At 41.6% G+C, this 21,772-nt stretch overlaps 1 protein-coding gene across 1 annotated transcript in view; it reads left to right on the forward strand.

Annotated features, from left to right (window-relative positions):
* Positions 1 to 21,772, forward strand: part of LOC111961576 (copine-9-like) — a 115,760-nt gene that overhangs the window by 75,199 nt on the left and 18,789 nt on the right. Inside the window, exons 5-12 of the mRNA XM_070441547.1 lie at positions 4,621 to 4,724; positions 5,156 to 5,260; positions 9,393 to 9,434; positions 9,989 to 10,064; positions 10,943 to 10,996; positions 11,268 to 11,329; positions 11,529 to 11,575; positions 12,051 to 12,232. Of these exons, the coding sequence (XP_070297648.1) occupies positions 4,621 to 4,724; positions 5,156 to 5,260; positions 9,393 to 9,434; positions 9,989 to 10,064; positions 10,943 to 10,996; positions 11,268 to 11,329; positions 11,529 to 11,575; positions 12,051 to 12,232 (672 nt within the window). The remainder of the gene's footprint in view (positions 1 to 4,620; positions 4,725 to 5,155; positions 5,261 to 9,392; positions 9,435 to 9,988; positions 10,065 to 10,942; positions 10,997 to 11,267; positions 11,330 to 11,528; positions 11,576 to 12,050; positions 12,233 to 21,772) is intronic.

Raw genomic sequence — 21,772 nt, forward strand, 5'->3', positions numbered from 1 at the left:
ATTTGCTTCTCAAGTTCGGCTTAATTTCTCTTTAGGTAACCTTACTTGGCAAATCGTTTCCCTGTGTTATGTTCCGACACGTTCACTGCGAGCGTGCGTTTTGCACCCAGGCGGTATGTGGGCTTATGGTGTCTTCAACACCCGGTGGACTCCCCCGACCACACACATTAGCTCAAGTAAGACTCTGAATGGAAGGCAGCACGCGGATCCTTTGCGTAAAATACCATGGCATCAAATTAACTATACTTTCTGGTTATGTAATAATAGTAAATTCTTATATTACATCTGGTACCATGATAAAAATGTCAAGTGGTAGGCAATTGCAAATGAAACTAGATAAACATTTGTTTAATCTACTGAGGGCAAGGTAGGACACATGGCATGTCCAAGCTTTTTTATTAAAGTTTAATGGGTTGAAATTCGAAGCATATTATCAACGAAAACACAGATCACATAAGGTGATTTAATATGGTTAGTCCACCGATTTAAGTTCAATTAGACACATCGCCTATTTTTCTTTCCTTGTACCAGCCAAAAGATAGGAATCACCCAGAAATTCGAAGTTCCCACGCACCAGGATGATGGCCACCTATCCTCCCTACGCCAAAGATGCTATCGTGCCGACTGTTTAATTCCGCAAGATTTATGCTTACTCAAGCAGGGGTTCCAGATGCCAGTGCCTTTCTATCCTCCCTCCCGTTACCCCTGTTCCGCATTCCTCATTGATGCCTTATCAGAGCAGGTATCAGCACTTTGTTACTCAGCTCGTGGCCTCTTATGCATCTTTCCCTGCTATGCTTACTTCCCAGACGCAGGTTCCTCAGATCATGGGTTACGCACTCTGTCCTTCTCCTACACTCCCTGTTATTTGTTACGCATTTATGTGTGCAGCTTGTTCCGGCAGATTTCTCAGTTGCCTCCACTTCCACCTGTAGAAGGTGCGTTATGCGGTTAAACAACATCTCATAGTTACACTGAATACATATTTACTGATACAGTTTAGGGACATCATTGTCAGCAGCATGTATGTCTCTTTGTTCGATAATGTGCATATTTATATCCAAAATCTTAGTTTACATTGGCGCATGTTCAGAATGCCTCCAAAATATCCGGAGGAATTGCAGAGCCACGTCAAATAACAGGTATCTCATCATACACTTTGATGAAAGATACATGTTTTACATATATTAAAGATACACTTGTTCTTAATGCAACCGCTGTGTCAGATTTCAAAAAAAACTTTACGTAAAAAGCATACCATGCAATAATCTGAGACTGTGCTCAAATATAAATAACATTTCTCCGCCATGTTGGAGTCAACAGAAATACGAAATTACATCATAAATATTCCCTTACCTTTGATTATCTTCATCAAAATGCATTCCCAGGAATCCCAGTTCGACAATATTGTTGTTTTGTTTGATAATGTCAATTATTTTTGTCCAAATAGCTACTTTTGCTAGCACGTTTAGTACACATATCCAACGCTTGTGCAAGTGACGCATAACGTCGGACGAAACTTCAAAAAGTTTATTCACAGGTCGAATAAACTTGTCAAACTAAGTAGATAATCAATCTTCAGGATGTTGTTATCATATATATCCAATAACGTTCCAACCGGAGCATTCCTTCGTGTCTGTAAAAGTTATAGCAAGGCGATATCATGAGGAATGCGCTTGACCAGGAACTGGCAATCTGCCAAACCACTGACTGAAACACCTCCCATCCGGTCCAACATCACAGTATAAACTTCATTCAACGTTCTACCGACTGTTGACATCTAGTGGAAGGCAATTGGAATAGGCGATGAGTAGAAAAAACACAAGAGAATTTCCACTTCCTGTTTGGAAGTTTGCCTGCCATATGAGTTATGTTATACTCACAGACATAATTCAAACAGTTTTAGAAACGTCAGAGTGTTTTCTATCCAATAGTAATTAATATGCATATATTAGCATCTGCGACAGAGTAGGAGGCAGTTCAATTTGGGCACGCTATTCATCCAAAGTGAAAATGCTGCCCCCTATCCCTAAAAAGTTAAGCAATGGCTTTTATCTGGCCACTCTTCTGTAAAACSCAGCTCTGTGTAGTGTATGGCTTAAATTGGTCCTATGGACAGATACTCCAATCTCCGCTGTGGAGCTTTACAGCTCCTTCAGGGTTATCGTTGGTCTCTTTGTTGTCTATCTGATTAATGCCCTCCTTGCCTGGTCCATGAGTTTTGGTGGGCGACCCTCTCTTGGCAGGTTTGTTGCGGTGCCATATTCTTTCCATTTTTTAATAATGGATTTAATTGTGCTCCGTGGGATGTTCAAAGTTTCTGATATTTTTTTATAAACCAACCCTGATCTGTACTTCTCCACAACTTTGTTTGGAGAGTTACTTGGTCTTCATGGTGCTGCTTGCTTGGTTGTGCCCCTTGCTTAGTGGTGTTGCAGACTCTGGGGCCTTTCAGAACAGGTGTATATATACTGAGATCATGTGACACTTAGATTGCACATGGATGGACTTTATTTAACTAATTGTGTGACTTCTGAAGGTAATTGGTTGTACCAGATCTTATTCAGGGGCTTCATAGGAAAGGGTGTGAATACATATGCCCGCACCACTTTCCGTTTTAYGTTTTTTTAAACAAGTAATTTTTTTMTGTCACTTCACCAATTTGGACTATTTTGTGTATGTCCATTTGTCACGGCCGTCGTAGGGAGGAGACCAAGGCGCAGCGTGTTAAGCGTACATTCTACTTTTAAAGAATGAACACTGAACAAAATGAACAAAATAACTAAACGAACCTTGAAGCTATACCAAAGAGTGCTGAACAGGCAACTACACATAGACAAGAACCCATCAAACCAAAATGGAAAATGGCAACCTAAATAGGATCCCCAAWCAGAGACAACGATAAACAGCTGTTTCTGATTGGGAACCAATTCAGGTCACCATAGACCTACAATTACCTAGACTTACAAAAACCCTAGACAAGACAAAAACAAGCATACCCACCCTCGTCACACCCTGACCTGACTAAAATAATACAGAAAACATAGAAAACTAAGGTCAGGGCGTGACACCATTACATGAAGTCCCCCCAAAAATCTATTTAAATTACAGGTTGTAATGCAACAAAATAGGAAAAACTCCAAGGGGGATGAATACTTTTGCAAGGCAGGGAGTAGGGTGCCATTTGGGACGCAGACATTGAAAAATTATCATTCTGACAGAGAAATGAAGACTACAATATTAAAATAAATATGCATCCGATCTGTGAATAACGACATTGACAATCCCCCTCAGAGGTATGAATAATTGTATCTCTATCTCTCTGTTCCGTTAATATACTCACCCTCTCTCTGTCCGTCCCTCTCTCTCTCTCTCTCTCTTGCTGTCTCCCTGTCTCTGTCTCTTTCTGTCCCTCTCTCTCTCTCTCTTTCTCTCTCTCTGTCTCTATCCCTCTCTCTCTCTCTTTCTGTCTCTCTCTTGCTGTTTCCCTCTCCCTGTCTCTGTCTGTCTCTATCTCTCCACCCCACACACACACACAAAAAAATTGACAAATAAAACTGAGAACATTATTTGGGAAAATATGAAATCACATATTTTATAGCCCCCGCCCCCATAGAGTTGTTTATTAACCATTATTTGACCAGGTATATTGGCAGAAGACCGTGCACAAACTTTTATTTTACGCTAAGGACCTGCAACCTTTTCTAGCATGAGAGCTAAAATTAAACATGTCTCGAGCTACTTCTTTTTTCTAGCTTTCAAATAGGCACATTCTCGCAGGGGAGAAGAGAAGATGGTGCCGATTTGAAAGCTAGAAAAGCTAGAAAAAAAGATTCGCTCGAGACATGTTTAATTTGAGCTCTTATGCTAGAAAAGCTTGCAGGTCCTTAGTGTAAAAGAGAAATTAGTGCACTGTTTTCTGCCMAAAAAATGTAAGTAGCTGTCAYGCTAGAAAAGGTTGCAGACCRTTGCTCTAAGACATGGAGAACATAGTTCATTATATCGTTCATTACAGAAATACAGTGGAAGGGGCATGCTGCAAGGCAGATGACATGTTGTGTTTATTCTGCCACCTTGCTCAGATCTCCAAAAGGTGTGATTTCTAAAGGATGTCGGGCTCATAGAAATAGAATTACTAGAACGGGAACCCCCATTCAAGTGAATGTTCTATTTATAYGGGTGGGCTGCTCCTCCTCGGGAGATATTTGCTCAACCAAATGAGTCTGTTGTTTTTGCTTTCTCATCGATTTCCCTGTGAAATATTATGACTATGGGTGTTGTCCCTGAGGTGCATTGCAGCTCCATACGCATACCATACTTATTAACGACTTTTACCATTAAAGCTCGTATAGTTATTCTTTATCTTATTAAAAGGTTGTAATAATTCAACCTCTTAACCATCCCCAAACAAGAGCCATACTTTCACATACTTGGTCAGAGAAATATAGAAATGCAACATTAGAATATTTCAAAATAGTGWCATTTAACAGTGACATTGTAGTTACAATATATGTCATTTCAACGGACATATTAGTTATATGTCATTTATATTACTTATGTCACTATGGTGACCTAAAACCACCACCTTGCTTTGACGTTGAAACTTGTCTTTTCTCTCAGGACATTGCTACCATGCAGCTGTGTGCCAACAAGCTGGACAAGAAAGACTTCTTCGGCAAGTCAGACCCATTCCTGGTCTTCTACCGCAGTAATGAAGACGGAACGTGAGTATGTGTGTGCGTGTGCGTGTGTGTGTGTGTGTGTCAAGATGAGTTCACTTCCCACATTGTCTGTTATGTAGATCCAAATACTCAACACAAATGAATGAATCTGTCACAACAAGTATTTTGGAGAAAACAAAGACTTTCATTTATTTGGTATTTGTGGCTTATACTTCTAGGGCTATGCCTTTTCATCCCTGTACTTAGTGGTCCTTGCTTGTACTGTGTTGAAATGGGGACCATATAAATACAATTACTAGAACAGGGGGAAAAGCCCCTCAGACCACGGCCATTCGACTGCACCCTTATGGGTAATTTGATTTCCGTAGGTTCACCATCTTCTTTGGTATTTGTGGTTGATACTTCTAAGGCCTATGTTCCATCCCTGTACAGTATCTGTATTCAGAGCTCCTTGTGTGTGCTGTGTACCGTAGGTTCACCATCTGCCATAAGACGGAGGTGGTAAAGAATACTCTGAACCCTGCGTGGCAGCCCTTCACCATCCCTGTACGAGCCCTCTGTAACGGAGACTATGACAGGTGAGTGACGCAGACAGCCAAGAGATCAAAGGTCAACGGGTCAAAGGTCACTTAGTACCCAGGGTAAAGGATGACCACATGAGCTACACTGAACAAAAATATTAATGCAACATTCTACAATTTCAAAGATTTTACTGAGTTACAGTTCATACAAGGAAATCAGTCAACTGAAATACATTCATTAGGCTTTCACATGACTGGGAATACAGATATGCATCTGTTAGTCAGAGATATCTTAAAAAAGGTAGAGGCATGGATCAGAAAACAAGTTAGTATCTGGTGTGACCATTTGCCTCATGCAGCGCGACACATCTCCTTCACATACAAGTGGGGAGAACAAGTATTTGATACACTGCCGATTTTGCAGGTTTTCCTACTTACAAAGCATGTAGAGGTCTGTAATTTTTATCATAGGTACACTTCAACTGTGAGAGACGGAATCTAAAACAAAAATCCAGAAAATCACATTGTATGATTTTTAAGTAATTAATTTGCATTTTATTGCATGACATAAGTATTTGATCACCTACCAACCAGTAAGAATTCCAGCTCTCACAGACCTGTTCGTTTTTTTTTAAGAAGCCCTCCTGTTCTCCACTCATTACCTGTATTAACTGCACCTGTTTGAACTCGTTACCTGTATAAAAGACACCTGTCCACACACTCAATCAAACATGGGGCAGTGCATTATCATGCTGAAACATGCGGTGATGGCGGCGGCTGAATGGTACGACAATGGACCTCAGGATCTCTTCACGGTGTCTCTGTGCATTCAAATTGCCATTGATAAAATGCAATTGTGTTCGTTGTCCGTAGCTTATGCCTCCCCATACCATAACCCTACTGCCACCGTGGGGCACTCTTTTCACAAAGTTGACGTCAGCAAACCACTCGCCCATACACGCTGTCTGCCATCTGCCCGGTACAGTTGAAACCGGGATTAATCCGTAAAGAGCACACTTCTGCAGCCTGCCAGTGGCCATAGAAGGTGAGCATTTGCACACTGAAGTTGGTTATGACGCCAAACTGCAGTCAGGTCAAGACCCTGGTGARGATGACGAGCACGCAGACGAGCTTCCCTGAGACGGTTTCTAACAGTGTGTGCAGAAATTCTTACATTGTGCAAACCCACAGTTTCATCAGATGTCCATGTGGCTGGTCTCAGACCATCCCGCAGGAGAAAAAGACGGATGCGGAGGTCCTGGTCTGGCGTGGTTACACATGGTCTACGGTTGTGAGGCCAGTTGGCCGTACTGCCAAATTCTCTAAAACAACRGCTTATGGTAGAGAAATTAACATTAAATTCTCTGGCAACAGCTCTGGTGGACATTCCTGCAGTCAGCGTGCCAATTGCATGCTCCCTCAAAACTTGAGACATGTGGCATTGTGTTGTGTGACAAAATTGCACATTTTAGAGTGGCMTTTTATTGTCCCCCAGCACAAGGTGCACCTGTGTAATGATCATGCTGTTTAATCAGCTTTTTGATATGCCACCTGTCAGGTGGATGGATTATCTTGGCAAAGGAGAAATGCTCACTGACATGGATGTAAACAAATGTGCACAGCTTTTGAGAGAAATAAGCTTTTTGTGCTAATGGAAAAGTTCTGGGATCTTTTATTTCAGCTCATGAAACATGGGACCAACACTTTACATGTTGTGTTTATATTTTTGTTCAGTATATTTTGGAAGTTTCATGTGGTTTTCTGTAGATTTCCTGTACATTGTCCCTACTGTTACATTTGGTAATTGAGCAGAAGCTTTTAGTCAAAGCAACGTCCGGATACTGTAGCAGGTACTCTATATTCAGTAAAACCAGGGAGTTTTTTTCTGATAGCTAAATGAGTTTGGTGTGACATCTGGGGGAGTTCCCATTATGCCTTCCATACAACTGAGCCATTGGCAAGACTGTGGGACTAAGTAGCCAATGATTTGTGGTTTTGTCACTGTCTGKGCTCAATACTAAGGACTATGGAATGTTGCTGTAGCATGATGTACTACAGTACCCATGATGCTCTGTGGTGGTCAGAATAATGCCAGCAGTCGGCCATATTGTCTCAAAGGCCAGCGCTGGTGTTATTGGGACCAACATGGAGGTTCCACAACGTTTCATTTATCTTTGGTTATTACACACACACGCACACACACATGCATACATGCACACAAATACACACACCCTCACGCAATCACACAATATTACTGATTTAGGCAAAATGCAAATGTCAATTAATCGTATTTTATTGTTAATCAATTCAATGTAGTTTGTGTCCCAAATACATTTTTACAGGGTAAATCCGTATGTGTCCCAAAATAATTTTTACAGGGTAAATCCGTAAGGCTATTTATATTGATCATCACTTCACATTTCTCAAGGGACATACTGTGTTTGCCTCCCTCTCTCCTTCTCTTTCCCAAACATGTAGTTACATATACGTAATAATGCCCGAGAAGCCGGTGTTTGTTGGATATATTGGCACGGGCGTTGTTAGGCCCGAGATGATCATCAAATAATGATYGAGGTATTTTCCTTAAAAACGTTATTTTGATTAATTTATTCGTACTATTTCATCCTTCCACAAGATATAGTCCCGACACAAATGTAGGGTTGCTAGAGATGTGACCCAGTCGTTTGTTCTTTTTGTTCTGTATCTATAGACGCAACCCAGTYGTTCGTTCTAAATGTTATATTGCCATACCGACTGGCAACGTTATTTTCCTTTGCTTGCTAGCTAGCCATCTACGGCTAATTTACAGTCACGTCAAACAGTGCAGACAGAATAACAGCAAAGTAGCTGCATTTCCATTTATTTAAGCTGTTTTCTAGTGAAGATTTATTTGGATACATCCATAACAATGAGCTTATGGTGCCTGACTTTGCCTGGCAGAAAAATTGTGCTCCCTTGTCAGAACACTGTTCAGACCAAAGAAAGACCGTCCATGACATTCATTTGAGCTGATTTTAATAAATTAAACCATATATTCTCTTTGTTATCCACCACAGCTGACTTATGTGATATTGCCGGTGTTTGTTGGATGTTTTGGCACGGGTGTCTCCCTTGGGTCCAGATAATTCTTTGTGGCCTCGTTATATGCGAGAGTGGCGTATCTGAGAGAGAGAGAATGCGTTGTTATAATATTGTTTTCCAGTAGCCTAATTACGAGTGCAACTTGGAAATAACACAAACAGGCTATGAACAACATACCGTAGACCGTTCTCGTCTGTTTTTACGAGGAATGAGTTGGGCTTTAGTTGTCTGTTGTATGTAACTGGAGGTCAAACCACACATTCTGGACCAGACCCCTTGGTGTACCGGGACTCAGAGCCTGGGAGTTTTGGAGCTGGGCCATGTCCTTATCGGTAATGGGAGGGTGGCTGTTTGTGATATTTTTTCCTTGCTTTCTTAGCTGTTTGATGTTGCCCAGAAATACATGATTTGAGGTGGTAAATTCAGTGTCCTTCGTAAGGCACCAGCTGCCACCGATGGGTGGGTCTTTTAGAACCCGGTTGAGCCCACTACGGAATACCAGGTAGCTACTTATGCTGTACTGCTCCCCCTTCCCATTTCGTACATTTCCATAAAACAGTCAGAGAAGGATGTTAAACTCTTCCTTCGTGACAGTTTTGAAGTCAGCAACTTTTTTCTTCTTTGCTAGCCAGCCCTCGAAGCAACGCATAGCCCAGTTTGTATTCTGAACTGTGTTTTTTTCCGTTGTGGCTTTTCTCTAGGTCATTCAATGCAGGATCCTCAAAATCTGCATGCCTGGGTGTTTTAGCCATCTCTTTTTCCCATTCATCCATAGTCATGCCGCAGAAAATATCAAAAGAAATGTTCCACTCATCCACTTTAGTTTTAGTTGGAATGCAGTTTTAACCAATCAGCATTCAGGATTAGACCCATCCGTTGTATAATACATGTATATGACATGTGTATTTCCACATGTGTTATTACTGTTGTTCAAGCTTCTGTAGTATACTATCTTTCATTTCTCTCTTTCTCACTTTATCTCTCTCACACACACACACACAAACCCACACACACATGCACACGCACGCACATGCACATGCACACACACACACACACACACACCCTCTCTTCGATTCTCATCGTTCTCTCGTATCTTCCCTTTCTCCAGGACAGTCAAGGTGGACGTGTATGATTGGGACAGAGATGGAAGGTAATTGTCTCTCTCTCCTCTCTTCTCGCTTCCCTCCTCCCCCTTGTTTCTTCACTCATTAATTTCATTTACAATCTCCAGACAGCCTCAGACGCTCCAAGTCTCCCTCAAATGTCATCCCTCGTTCTTTCTCTGGAGGGGAATCTTCATCACCTTATTAGTCCAGTGACATTGGGATGGGGGGATGAGGGGGAGTGAGAGGGACTCTCTACCATAAGCACACACAACCATAATTCACTGACCGGAACTTTAAAAGGTTGGCGGTAATATCAGAAGGGAGAGGGTTTATGAATATGAGTGTTGACTGCCTCCCTCCATCTCTCCCCCCCCATCTCTCTGTCCTCTTTCCCTCTCTCCTTCTTCACTGATGGTGGCTACTAATGTGGCCACAAGSCTTCCTCTCTAAATATCACACGCAGATTGATAGCGGGCAGGTTCTATTTGGCTTTAGGTGATGATATTTAGATGTACAGAGAGGGGACGGGGTTGGTGTTTCCTTTAGTATACTACTCTTTCAGATGCTGCAGGTGTTACTCTTRCAACTATTCCCACAGTCATGACTTCATTGGCGAGTTCACCACCAGCTACAGAGAATTCTCCAGAGGCCAGAGCCAGTTCAACGTCTATGAGGTAAAAAAAAATCAAAAAGAACGGTAACACTTAAATTATTGCAGTGGACTAAGTCATGGTCACACAGAGTGCTTCTTGGTGGTCTTAAACAAATCTACTTTGAAACTAAAGTATACAGCTCACACACTTGGTTCTGGGCTTTAAAAAAAGATGTCAGATAGAGAGTTGAAATGTATTAAATGTTGAGTTTGCATCCCAAAATTACACTTCATATACTGCACATCACAGAAGACTGAAATATAACACAACTGTTTCGCATAGAAACAGGATTTTCTGTAAAAAAAAAAAAATAATACATTAATTATGAAAATTATGAAAAATATGAATAACATTCCACTAGGTCATTTGACTGCGGGAAAGGGCTACAGCCTGCAGGTATAACCCAACGAGCACAAGACATTTAAAAAAAGTTGAAAATACATATTTTTTGTTAAAAAGACATTGGGGAAAAAAAATTGTACGTCTTGTGCTCACTGGGAATGTATTACTTTTTTAACGCATGTTTGAGCCTTTATAATGCTTTATAATAAGGGTTATATTATGTTGTCTCTCTATGCAGGACATTTTTTACTGACTAATGTTTAAGTACACATGTACACAGCACACAGCTGTTACTCAAATAAGACATCAGAAAACATATTGTCTCTTTAATAATGAGATGAGCATTTTTGTGATTCACATTTTCCAATTCTTACGACTTCACTTAGGTATCCCCGCTATGAAAATAATGTTATTTTTCATCCGTCCTCTATCTCTTAGAATATGACATGTTCCTTACGGTCAGTTTCTTTCCATACCACACTTTCACACAGCAAACTATGTGGTGAAATCAAACTAGTCATCTTTTCAATGTACACATTTTTCCTCTTTTTGCCCAGGTTCTAAACCATAAAAAGAAAGGCAAGAAGAAAAAATACATCAATTCAGGGACAGTAAGTACCTTTGATCTTGAGCTTTCCATTGTCCATCTATCATATGTTTTATAGATGGGATTCATTGCCAATGTGATATGTCATATGCATTAAAGGTTTTGCATTGGCCATCTCCTTCTCTTCCCTCTCTCTCTTTCACTTGCCCTCTTCCTGTTTCTGCTTATATCCCTTACCTTATATCCCCCCCTCTTTATCTCTCTCTCACTGTTTCTCTCCCCTCTCTCCCTATTTCTCCCCCCTCTCCTTCTCCTCCTCTCTCCCTCCCCCGAAGGTCACACTGCTGTCCTTTAAAGTGGAGTCAGAGTACACGTTTGTAGACTTCATCCGGGGAGGGTGAGCCAAATCTTTGTGACGTCCCATTAACATTAGAGGCTAATGTTGATGAGCTGTWGATGGGCTCGCTCAGCCTAGCTTTCATGTCTGAAATTGTTTTGCATCGTTTCAACAGACAAACAGTCCTTTTTAGTCTTTATTATGTTTTTGTCTGGTAAGAGTTTGGGTTATTCAATGTAATTCATCATTGTCTCCCCAGGACGCAACTCAACTTCACAGTGGCCATCGATTTCACAGCGTCTAATGGTAAGTGTGGCAGAATCACTTATACGAGTCGTAGGGCTCTACTAAAGGACTAGTTTCCCCAAACGTCTTTCAAAATAATCTTACTTTAACATTTGTCAAAGCAGGGCCAAATATTGCCGGCAATATTTTACTATCAAATGAACGTTAGATACTGCAATGCTGTAGCTACTTGTCGGTGGATGCTGATGGAATTGAACCCACAGCCTTGTGGCTGTAGGTCAATAGGTCAATAGCATAGCACTTATCTAGATCAATGTATTCAACATGCATTCTAAGACAAGTAGTATGATAGTGTGAAACGTTGCCTGTTTGGCCAATGCCTTTTTTGTACTTGATGTGTGTGTTTTCTATTTTGTGTGTTGTGTCGTAGGGCTCAATTGAAAACGAGACCTGGGTCTCAATATGACTTCCCTTTCTAAATAAAGGTAAAAAATATATATAACAAAATAACCAATGCTCTGTTGCTGTGTTCCAGGTAACCCATCCCAGCCCACCTCTCTGCACTACATGAGTCCCTACCAGATGAATGCCTACGCAATGGCCCTGAAGGCTGTGGGGGAGATCATCCAGGACTACGACAGTGACAAGATGTTCCCTGCCTACGGCTTTGGAGCAAAGCTGCCCCCGGATGGCAAGATCTCCCATGTCTTCCCACTGGTGAGAGAGTGATGGAGGGAGGGAGCAGTTGTTGTTGATATGATGATCCATTTTTTTATTGTGTTTATGATGGACTTACTGTGGGAAATGAACAGGCAGAGTTTTATTTCTTGCAATGAGGTGCTGGTACTTTACGCTGCAGTATTTACTGATCCACAGAAGAGTCCTGAGTCCTTGGGAACTATATAAATACTATTTGATGACCTTCTGTAATTTGTTTTTTGCTGTCACGCTTTTACAGATGTGAAGTTGCCATCCACAATGCTTTCTTTATTCATACACTTCCCTTTGCTGATAAAGAGTTCATGTCAAAGGAGAGTGGGAAACTAAAATGGTGTATGTCAATCTGTCGGGCTCAGTTGAGAGACCTTGCTGTTTCTTGAAATAGAGTCCTGTTCTATTTTTGAGTAGTCCATGCTACTGAACACCACCCATATCAATTTGTATCCAAGGCTGACTGATGCTGCAAGAATAATACATGTTTCATTTTCTCTATTATATTGCTGGCAAAACGTGTTTCCCCCTATAACATTGTGTATTTATTTTTGTATTATTTCTATTTTTTTCTTTCTGCATTGTTGGGAAGGGTCCGTAAATAAGCATGTCACTGTCAGTCAACACCTGGTTACAAAGCATGTGTAGCGGGGTGCGTAATTGGCGGCAGAGAAGTCAGGCGCAGGAGAGCAGAACTGGGTGATAACCGGAGATTTATTAGCAAAACCAACGGCAACCAGAACAACAAGATACATGGGCACAAAAATAACCCGTCGTGCGCCACACAAAGACATGGGGGGAACAGAGGGTTAAGTACACAACAAGTAATTGAGGGAATTGAAACCAGGTGTGAGGAAAAACAAGACAAAACACATGGAAAATGAAAAGTGGATCGATGATGGCTAGAAGACCGGCGACGCCGACCGCCGAGCGCCGCCCGAACGAGCAGTGGACCCGACTTCGGCGGAAGTCGTGACAGCATGTGACAATAAATTGTATTTAACTTCCTAGGACTGTTAGTAATCAAAATATGGTCGACTGTGAAATACTTGATTTTGCTAACTTAAATTCTCCCAATACCTATCAGAGCTGTATTATGCCTACTGACATGAGGCAACAACAAAAAAACACTCACACTCGTATGCTATATATATAACATCATTGCGTAATGAAAACACACATCGTCAGAAGGTCCGTATTGGCATGATTCAGAACGGAGTATCCTTAGTTTCTTGTGATTTCCTGCGAAGTCTGACAATGACTACCCACCCTTACAGCCCACATAAATGACACCCTGAAAACATTACATTAAAGGGGCAATCAGTAGTTGCCAACATCCATTTTTGGACTTATAAATTAATTATATGTACCCATTGATTCTTGAAGAATATAACTTATAAATGCCTCATGAGCTTAGTTCAACTGTCGTACTAATCATAACCCAAAATATAAACTTGTTTTACTGCAATGTTTGTCAACAAAGTAAATGTTAACAAACACTATATAACCTCAAAACATGGTTAAAACTATCATTTTGATATCATGGATGGTCAGTCCTTGCATCCGTAGCTCTGTCTATGAATTTGAGAGTGGTTCCATTTCTCCAGCCCCATCCCTTAGCTTTTTACCAAAACGGGTGGGGAGAACGCTTTGTTGTTGTTTCTACTGCTGGTTGATGCTTCAACATGGTGTGGTAAAGTCACGAAGAACACGAGAATCTCTAAATATGTCAACATAAAACACAAATTGCGGAACCATTGTGTAAGCCAATGAGCTAGTGTCAGCTTCAAGTAGTTATGTGAAGTGATTGAACAAGGGTAGAGCAAGGGCGGGGAAAAAATAAAAAACGACATCTGTTTGATGTGGAAAAGTGCGAAACAAAAAGGGACCAGACAGACACCGACCGAAATAGACTTTAGAGGACGTAGCGCTTAGCTTATCTTCATGAGCCGATGAAGAAAGAATAACAAACACTAAACACAAAGAAGAAAAAAACGAGTTCTCCTTGGATTCTATCTCCCTGGACAGATACTTCAGAGGAGAAAGAAAAAGGGGAGGACTTCCTGAACAAATAAGTGTAAAAAAAACAACAGGAGTCTTATTTTCAGCTAATTTTACACCCAAAGCTGGAGGAATTCGCCACACAGAAGTCTCCTTGATGTGAAGGAAATGATGCGAAGGTCAGGTCTTTAATGAGACTATGTTGTAAGGTCTCAATGCCATGCATAAGCCTTCACAAAATGGATGCCCATAACAGTTCATAACAACGGCACCAGTAATGCTGTCCATATTTTTAACCGATGTATAGAAAGTTCAGGTCTAAACACCAGCGCTGGTCAATTTTGATAAACAAATTGATAAAGAGAAAGATGTGGACGCCACACAGATTATTTTCTCTCTATGTCTTTTATTATTTGTCAGCATCAGCTAATAGCCCCATGCCAAGACAGGGACACATCTGACTAAATCAATCACTATCTTAATCATATTCCTCTGTCTTATGATTCATAGATGTCTGACCTCAAAATTCCCTCTCAAATTATATCAAATTGTAGCATTTTATCAGATTTGTGAAAGATGCTTCGCAGTATCCAAAAAGTGCTATTGTTCTCCCTCCCCAAAGTGTCTGAAACCAGTGAGTACATTGTGACACAAAGTGACATGATTGCTGTCGAGATTCATCACTGCTTTTTAACCTGGCTCATTTCCGAATGGGCCACCGCTAAATCAGCTCTCCCAATTAGAGCTCACCTCGGCGTGACGAAGCCCAAGCAAGTCATGCAAAGGCATCTTTTAATTAGACCACATTGTCTGATCCTGCTGGAAGAGGAGGGCTGCCTCAACTCATGAGAAAATCAAATTATTTTTATCACATGCTTCGTAAACAACAGGTGTAGACTAAAAGGCTCTGCATGGTAAATCCGACTTCTGCAGTTGCCGTACATCATTTACTGTGATACGGCCTCTGCAGAAGTTAGGGCACTTCTTGCGCTTCGTGGAGCAAAGCTGATGTCACGGATATGAGTTTGTGTTTATACTTGACCCCCCGCCACCACCTTCCATCACACAATCAAACGGAGCCCTCCACATGGTTACAAACTTTGGGTGGCGCACACGCGATACGGAGCTCAATTTAACTTCTGCATGCCTCCGGAGGCACCACAATTGCGTCACTCCCTCCATACGGAGCCTCCGACCACATTTTTGGACCAAGCATAATTTGGCTTTAACAGTGAAATGCATACTCGCCAAACCTTTTCTGTATGGACCTCGCTTTGTGCACGAGGGCATTGTGAGCTGAAACAGGAAAAGGCCTTCCCCAAACTGTTGCCACAAAGTTGGAAGCACAGAATCATCTAGATTGTCTATGTATTCTGGAGCGTTATGATTTCCCGTCACCGACACTAAGGGGCCAAACCATTATTCCTCCTCCACCAAACTTTACAGTTGGCACTATGCATTGGGGCAGGTAGCGTTCTCCTGGCATCGGCCAAAGCCAGATTCGTCCGTCAGACTGCCAGATGGTGAAGCGTGATTCATCACTCCAGAGAACGTGTTTCCACTGCTCCAGAGTCCAATGGCGGCGAGCTTTATACCACTCCAGTCGACGCTTGGCATTGCGCATGGTGATCTTAGGCCTATGTGTGGCTGCTCGGCCATGAATACCCATTTCATGAAGCTCCGGACGAACAGTTATTGTGCTGACTTTGCTTCCAGAGGCAGTTTGGAACTCAGTAGTGAGTGTTGAAACCGAGGACGATTTTTATGCGTTACGCACTTCAGCATTCACGGTGCCGTTCTGTGAGCTTGTGTTGGCTACCACTTCGCGGCTGAGCCGTTGTTGCTCCTAGACATTTCCACTTCACAATAACAGCACTTACAGTTGACCGGAGCAGCTCTAGCAGGGCAGAAATTTGCCAAACTGACTTGTTGGAAAGGTGGCATCATATGGCGGTACCTCGTTGAAAGTCACTGAGCTCTTCAGTACGGGCCATTCTACTGCCAATGTTTGTCTATGGAGATTGCATGGCTGTCTGTTCAATTGTATACAACGGCTGTGGCTAAAATAGCCTAATCCACAAATTTGAAGGGGTATCCACATACTTTGTAGTCTGTTTATTTATATATATATATATATATATATATATATATATATATATATATACAAAAGTATGAGTTGGTTAAAAAAAAGTGTATTTGTGTGTTGGGCTGTCAGTGTAAGTATGTGTGAACTTGAGCATAGAGTCAGGGCAAGAGAGTTAATTAGGGGTAGCCCCCTTTTTTTCAATTTTCGCCTAAAATGATATACCCAAATCTAACTGCCTTTAGCTCAGGCCCTGAAGCAAGGATATGCATATTCTTGGTACCATTTGAAAGGTAACACTTTGAAGTTTGTGGAAATGTGAATTGATTGTAGGAGAACATAACACAATAGATCTGGTAGAGGAAAATACAATGAATAAAACAACTGTTTAAAAAAAAAATCTACCACTATCTTTGAAAGGCAACAGAAAGGTCCCAAATCTAGCCATCTGATGGTGTCCACAAGATGGCAGCAGTGTATGTGCAAAGTTTCAGACGGATAACTTGAAGTATGAGAAAACTACATAACATTTAGTGTGAAGTCACCCAGGTACATTTGGGCAAATCGTGAAGGAGACATTTACATTCACATTACATTTTTCTGCAAGAATATCATCAAATCTGTATACTTGGACTTTGATTTAGCTTTTCCAGTATTAGTAGCCATATTATAAGTTCAACATTTGCAAAACACACAGTTTTCATAACTTCATAACTCTCCATATTCTTAAAATGTTTGTCCAAAAGGAAAAGGCTTGACGTCGCACAAGGTTAGCAGCAACATTTTGTGACAGATACTGGGTTTGACCCCGATTGGTGCTTATTTTACAAAGTTACAGTCAATCAAGTGAAGACCGCCCGCACAATCGGTGTGCCATGAAGCCGTCGCTCTCTGAACAAATTTGGTGTCCTATAGGATATACTACACTCCTAATGATATAGTGAAGTCTGGTTACATTCTAGGATCTCTGAGTAATAAATACGAACATGATTTGACTGGTTGAAACAACGTTTAGGGTTAGATTTTCACAGATTCCTTTCTTTGCAAATTGAACGAGTGGAAATACAGAATCGATCGTGCATGCCATATGGACCTTTTTAGGATATGAAAAAGGATGTTATCTAACAAAACTACACTTCATGTTATCTCTGGGACCCTTTGAATGATAAATCAGAGCAATATTTCAGAATGTAAGTACACATTTCACCTTTAGAGGTAAATTTATCAAACCTATTGCGGTGAAAAATGTGTTTTGTTGTTAGGAGCACTCCTCAAACAATAGCATGGCATTCTTTTTGCAGTAATAGCTACTGTAAATTGGACAGTGCAGTTATATTAACAATAATTTAAGCTTTCAGCCGACACTTATATTATATTTACAACTGTCCCGTTGACGGGACGCCTATCCCTAAGAAGTTTTGCAGGTAGTCCGGGTAGCCTTTTGATTAGCTATTGAGCAATCGTGTTTAGCAGTCTTATTAATGGCTTGGGGAAAGAAGCTGTTCGGGGTCCTGTTGGTTCCAGACTTGGTGCACTGGTACCGCTTTCCGTGTGATAGCAGAGAGAACAGTCTATGGCTTGGGTGGCTGGAGTCTTTTACATTCTTTTGATCTTCCTCTGACACCGCCTGGTATAGAGGTCCTAAATGGCAGGGAGCTTGGCCCCAGTGATGTACTGGGCCATACACACCACCCTCTATAGCGTCTTGCGGTTGGGTACCTTACATTTGCCATATCAAGCGGTGATGCTGCCAGTCAAGATGTTCTCAATGGTGCAGCTGTAGTACTTTTTGAGGATCTGAGAGCCCATGCCAAATCTTTTCAGCCTCCTGAAAGGGAAGAGGCGCTGTCATGCCCTCTTCACAACTGTGTCCGTGTGTGTGGATCATGTTAATTCCTTAGCGATGTGGACACCATGGAACTTGAAGCTCTAGACCCGCTCCCCTACAGCCCTATTGATGTGGATGGAGGCGTGCTCTCCCCTCCATTTCCTGTAGTCCACAATCATCTCCTTTGCCTTGCTGATGTTGAGGGAGAGGTTGTTGTCCTGGCACCACACTGACAGGTCTCTGACTTCCTCCCTATAGGTTGCCTCGTCGTCAGTGATCAGTCCTACCACCGTCGTGTCATCAGCAAACTTGATAATGGTGTTGGAGTCGTGGGCACCTGTGCTACCATGCAGTCGTGGGATAACATGGAGTACAGGAGGGGACTAAGCACTCACCCCTGAGGGGCCCCCGTGTTGATGGTCAGCGTGGCGGATGTGTTGTTGCCTACCATCACCATCTGGGAGTGGCCCGTCAGGAAGTCCAGGACCAGTTGCAGACGGAGGTGTTCAGTCCCAGGGTCCTGAGCTTGGTGATTAGCTTGGAGGGGACTATGGTGTTGAATGCTGAGCTGTAGTCAATGAACAGCATTCCTATATAGGTATTCATTTGATCCAGGTGGGTGAGGGCAGTGTGGAGTGCATTAGAGATTGCGTCATCTGTGGATCTGTTGGGGTGGTATGCGAATTGGAGTGGATCCAGGGTGTCTGGGATGATGGTGCTGATGTGAGCCATGACCAGCTTTTCAAAGCATTTCATGGCTATAGATGTGAGTGTTACGGGGCAATAGTCATTTAGGCAGGCTACCTTGGCATTCTTGGCCACGGGGAGTATGGTCATCTGCTTGAAACAAGTTGGTATTACAGACCGGGTCAGGGATAGGTTGAAAATGTCAGTGAAGATCCTTGCCAGCTAGTCAGCACATGCTCTGAGTATGCGTCTTGGTATTCCATATGGCCCCTTTGTAATCTGCAATAGTTTGCCAGCCCTATCACATCCATCGATTGTCAGAGCTGGATTTGATCTTAGTCCTGTATTTTTTTATCCTAGTCCACATAATTTTCCTTCCTCATGATGCCATCTATTTTGGGAAGTGCACCAGTCACTCCTGCAGCAAAGCACCCCCACAACATGATGCTGCCACCCCCGTGTTTCATGGTTGAGATGGTGTTCTTCGGCTTGCAAGCCTCCCCCTTTTCACTCCAAACATAACGATGGTCATTATGGCCAAACAGTTCTATTTTTGTTTCATTCAGACCAGAGGACATTTCTCCAAAAAGTACGATCTTTGTCCCCATGTGCAGTTGCAAACCGTAGTCTGGCTTTTTTATGGCGTTTTGGAGCAGTGGCTTCTTCCTTGCTGAGCGGCCTTTCAGGTTATGTCGATATAGGACTCGTTTTACTGTGGATAAAGATACTTTTGTACCTGTTTCCTCCAGCCTCTTCACAAGGTCCTTTGCTGTTTTTCTGGGATTGATTTGCACTTTTCACACCAAACTACGTTCATCTCTAGGAGATAGAACGTGTCTCCTTCCTGAGCGGTATGGTGTTTACCATGGTCCCATGGTGTTTATACTTGCGTACTATTGTTTGTACAGATGATCGTGGTACCTTCAGGCGTTTGGAAATGTCTCCCAAGGATGAACCAATTGACTCAAAGGATGTCAATAAGCCTATCCGAAGCTTCTAAAGCCATTACATCATTTTCAACTTCGTGTATGTAAACTTCTGACCCACTGGAATTGTGATACAGTGAATTATAAGTGAAATAATCTGTCTGTAAACAATTGTTGGAAAAATGACTTGTCATGCACAAAGTAGATGTCCTAACCGACATGCCAAAACTATAGTTTGTTAACAAGTGAATCCAGCCAATATGTCAGAATTAAAATAGGCTTTTCGGCGAAAGCAAACGATGCTATTATCTGAGGATAGCAACAGAGTAAACAAAGCGAGAAGCATATTTCAACCCTGCAGGTGCGACACAAAACGCAGAAATAAAAATATAATTCATGCCTTACCTTTGACGAGCTTCTGTTGTTGGCACTCCAATATGTCCCATAAACATCACAAATGGTCCTTTTGTTCGATTAGTTCAGTCGATATATATCCAAAATGTCAATTTATTTGGCGCGTTTGATCCAAAAAAACACCGGTTCCAACTTGTGCAACATGATTACAAAATATCTCAAAAGTTACCTTTAAACTTTGCCAAAACATTTCAAACTACTTTTGTAATACAACTTTAGGTATTTTTTTATGTAAATAATCGATAAAAAATTGAAGACGGAATGATCTGTGTTCAATACAGGATTAAAACAAACTGTAGCTAGCTTTCTGGTCACGCGCCTCTAACTAACAGTACACTTCAAGTGACCCTCGTTCAAGATGGCCGTACTTCTTCATTACACAAAGGAAAAAACCTCAACCAATTTCTAAAGACTGTTGACATCCAGTGGAAGCGGTAGGAACTGCAAGAAGGTCAATTAGAAATCTTGATTCCCAATGAAAACCCATTGAAAAGAGAGTGACCTCAAAACAAAACAAAATCTGAATGGTTTGTCCTCAGGGTTTCGCCTGCTAAATAAGTTCTGTTATACTCACAGACATGATTCAAACAGTTTTAGAAACTTCAGAGTGTTTTCTATCCAAATATAATAATATGCATATCTTATCTTCTGGGGATGAGTAGCTGGCAGTTGAATTTGGGTATGCTTTTCATCCAAACGTGAAAATGTTGCCCCCTATCCTAGAGAAGTTTTGATGAAGCCGGTGACTGATGTTGTAAACTCCTGAATGTTATCATATGAATCCTGGTTTATATTCCAGTTTGTGCTAGCGAAACAGTCCTGTAGCTTAGCAACCTGAAAACGTACCTCTCGGGTGAAAACCTTTCCTTTAACGTTGTCAAGTGTATTGGTTGTGGAATCTAATTCGCATTTGATATGAACTCTTACTCTTAGAGAAAAGATTTCATAAAAGGTTATTTTGCTGTTCCTGTAGAATAAATCCCTTTTTGGTTTGAGGTAGAACACTTTTTTTACCCAACGAAGTACCCTCAAACAAGGCAAAGGTTCTACCTGGAATCAAAAGTTTATATTAAAAATTTAAAAATTAAGCCAATATATCAATCACAAATATGTCACAACATTGTGCCAGTGTGGTCTTCGTGGCTAGTTATGCTTCAGTTTTTAGACTAACTGACATGTCGAGGCGGCGGAGCGTCATGTTGCACATGCATTGTGCATCTGCCAATACCGCAACACAACCTAACTTTAGGGCCCGCAACTGTAAGATATTTTAGATGAGAGGTGAGTATCTCTCTTCTTATTTAATCAAAGTATCAAAGAAAAGTTGATTGTACTTTGCTACTGCTCTGTCTGTGGGAACTACATACTGCTTCAACAAATGGATTGGTCATGCAGTCAGGTCTCATCTTTTGCAGACTAGTTCACTTCTTTTAAGGTGATTGCTTCCTCCTTTCAATTACATTTGTCTTCAGAGAGAAGGAGAAAGGTCAGACTGCTGTTCACTTGTTTTTCGAAGGAACTTTAATAAAGGATATAGCCTGAAGAACAATCTCTTCTCCTGGCTGGAGAGGGGTTGAAGAAGACTCATACTGTCTTTTATGTTGGCT

The sequence above is a fragment of the Salvelinus sp. IW2-2015 genome, linkage group LG1 (genome assembly GCF_002910315.2).
Source record: "Salvelinus sp. IW2-2015 linkage group LG1, ASM291031v2, whole genome shotgun sequence".
Lineage (NCBI taxonomy): Eukaryota > Metazoa > Chordata > Actinopteri > Salmoniformes > Salmonidae > Salvelinus > Salvelinus sp. IW2-2015.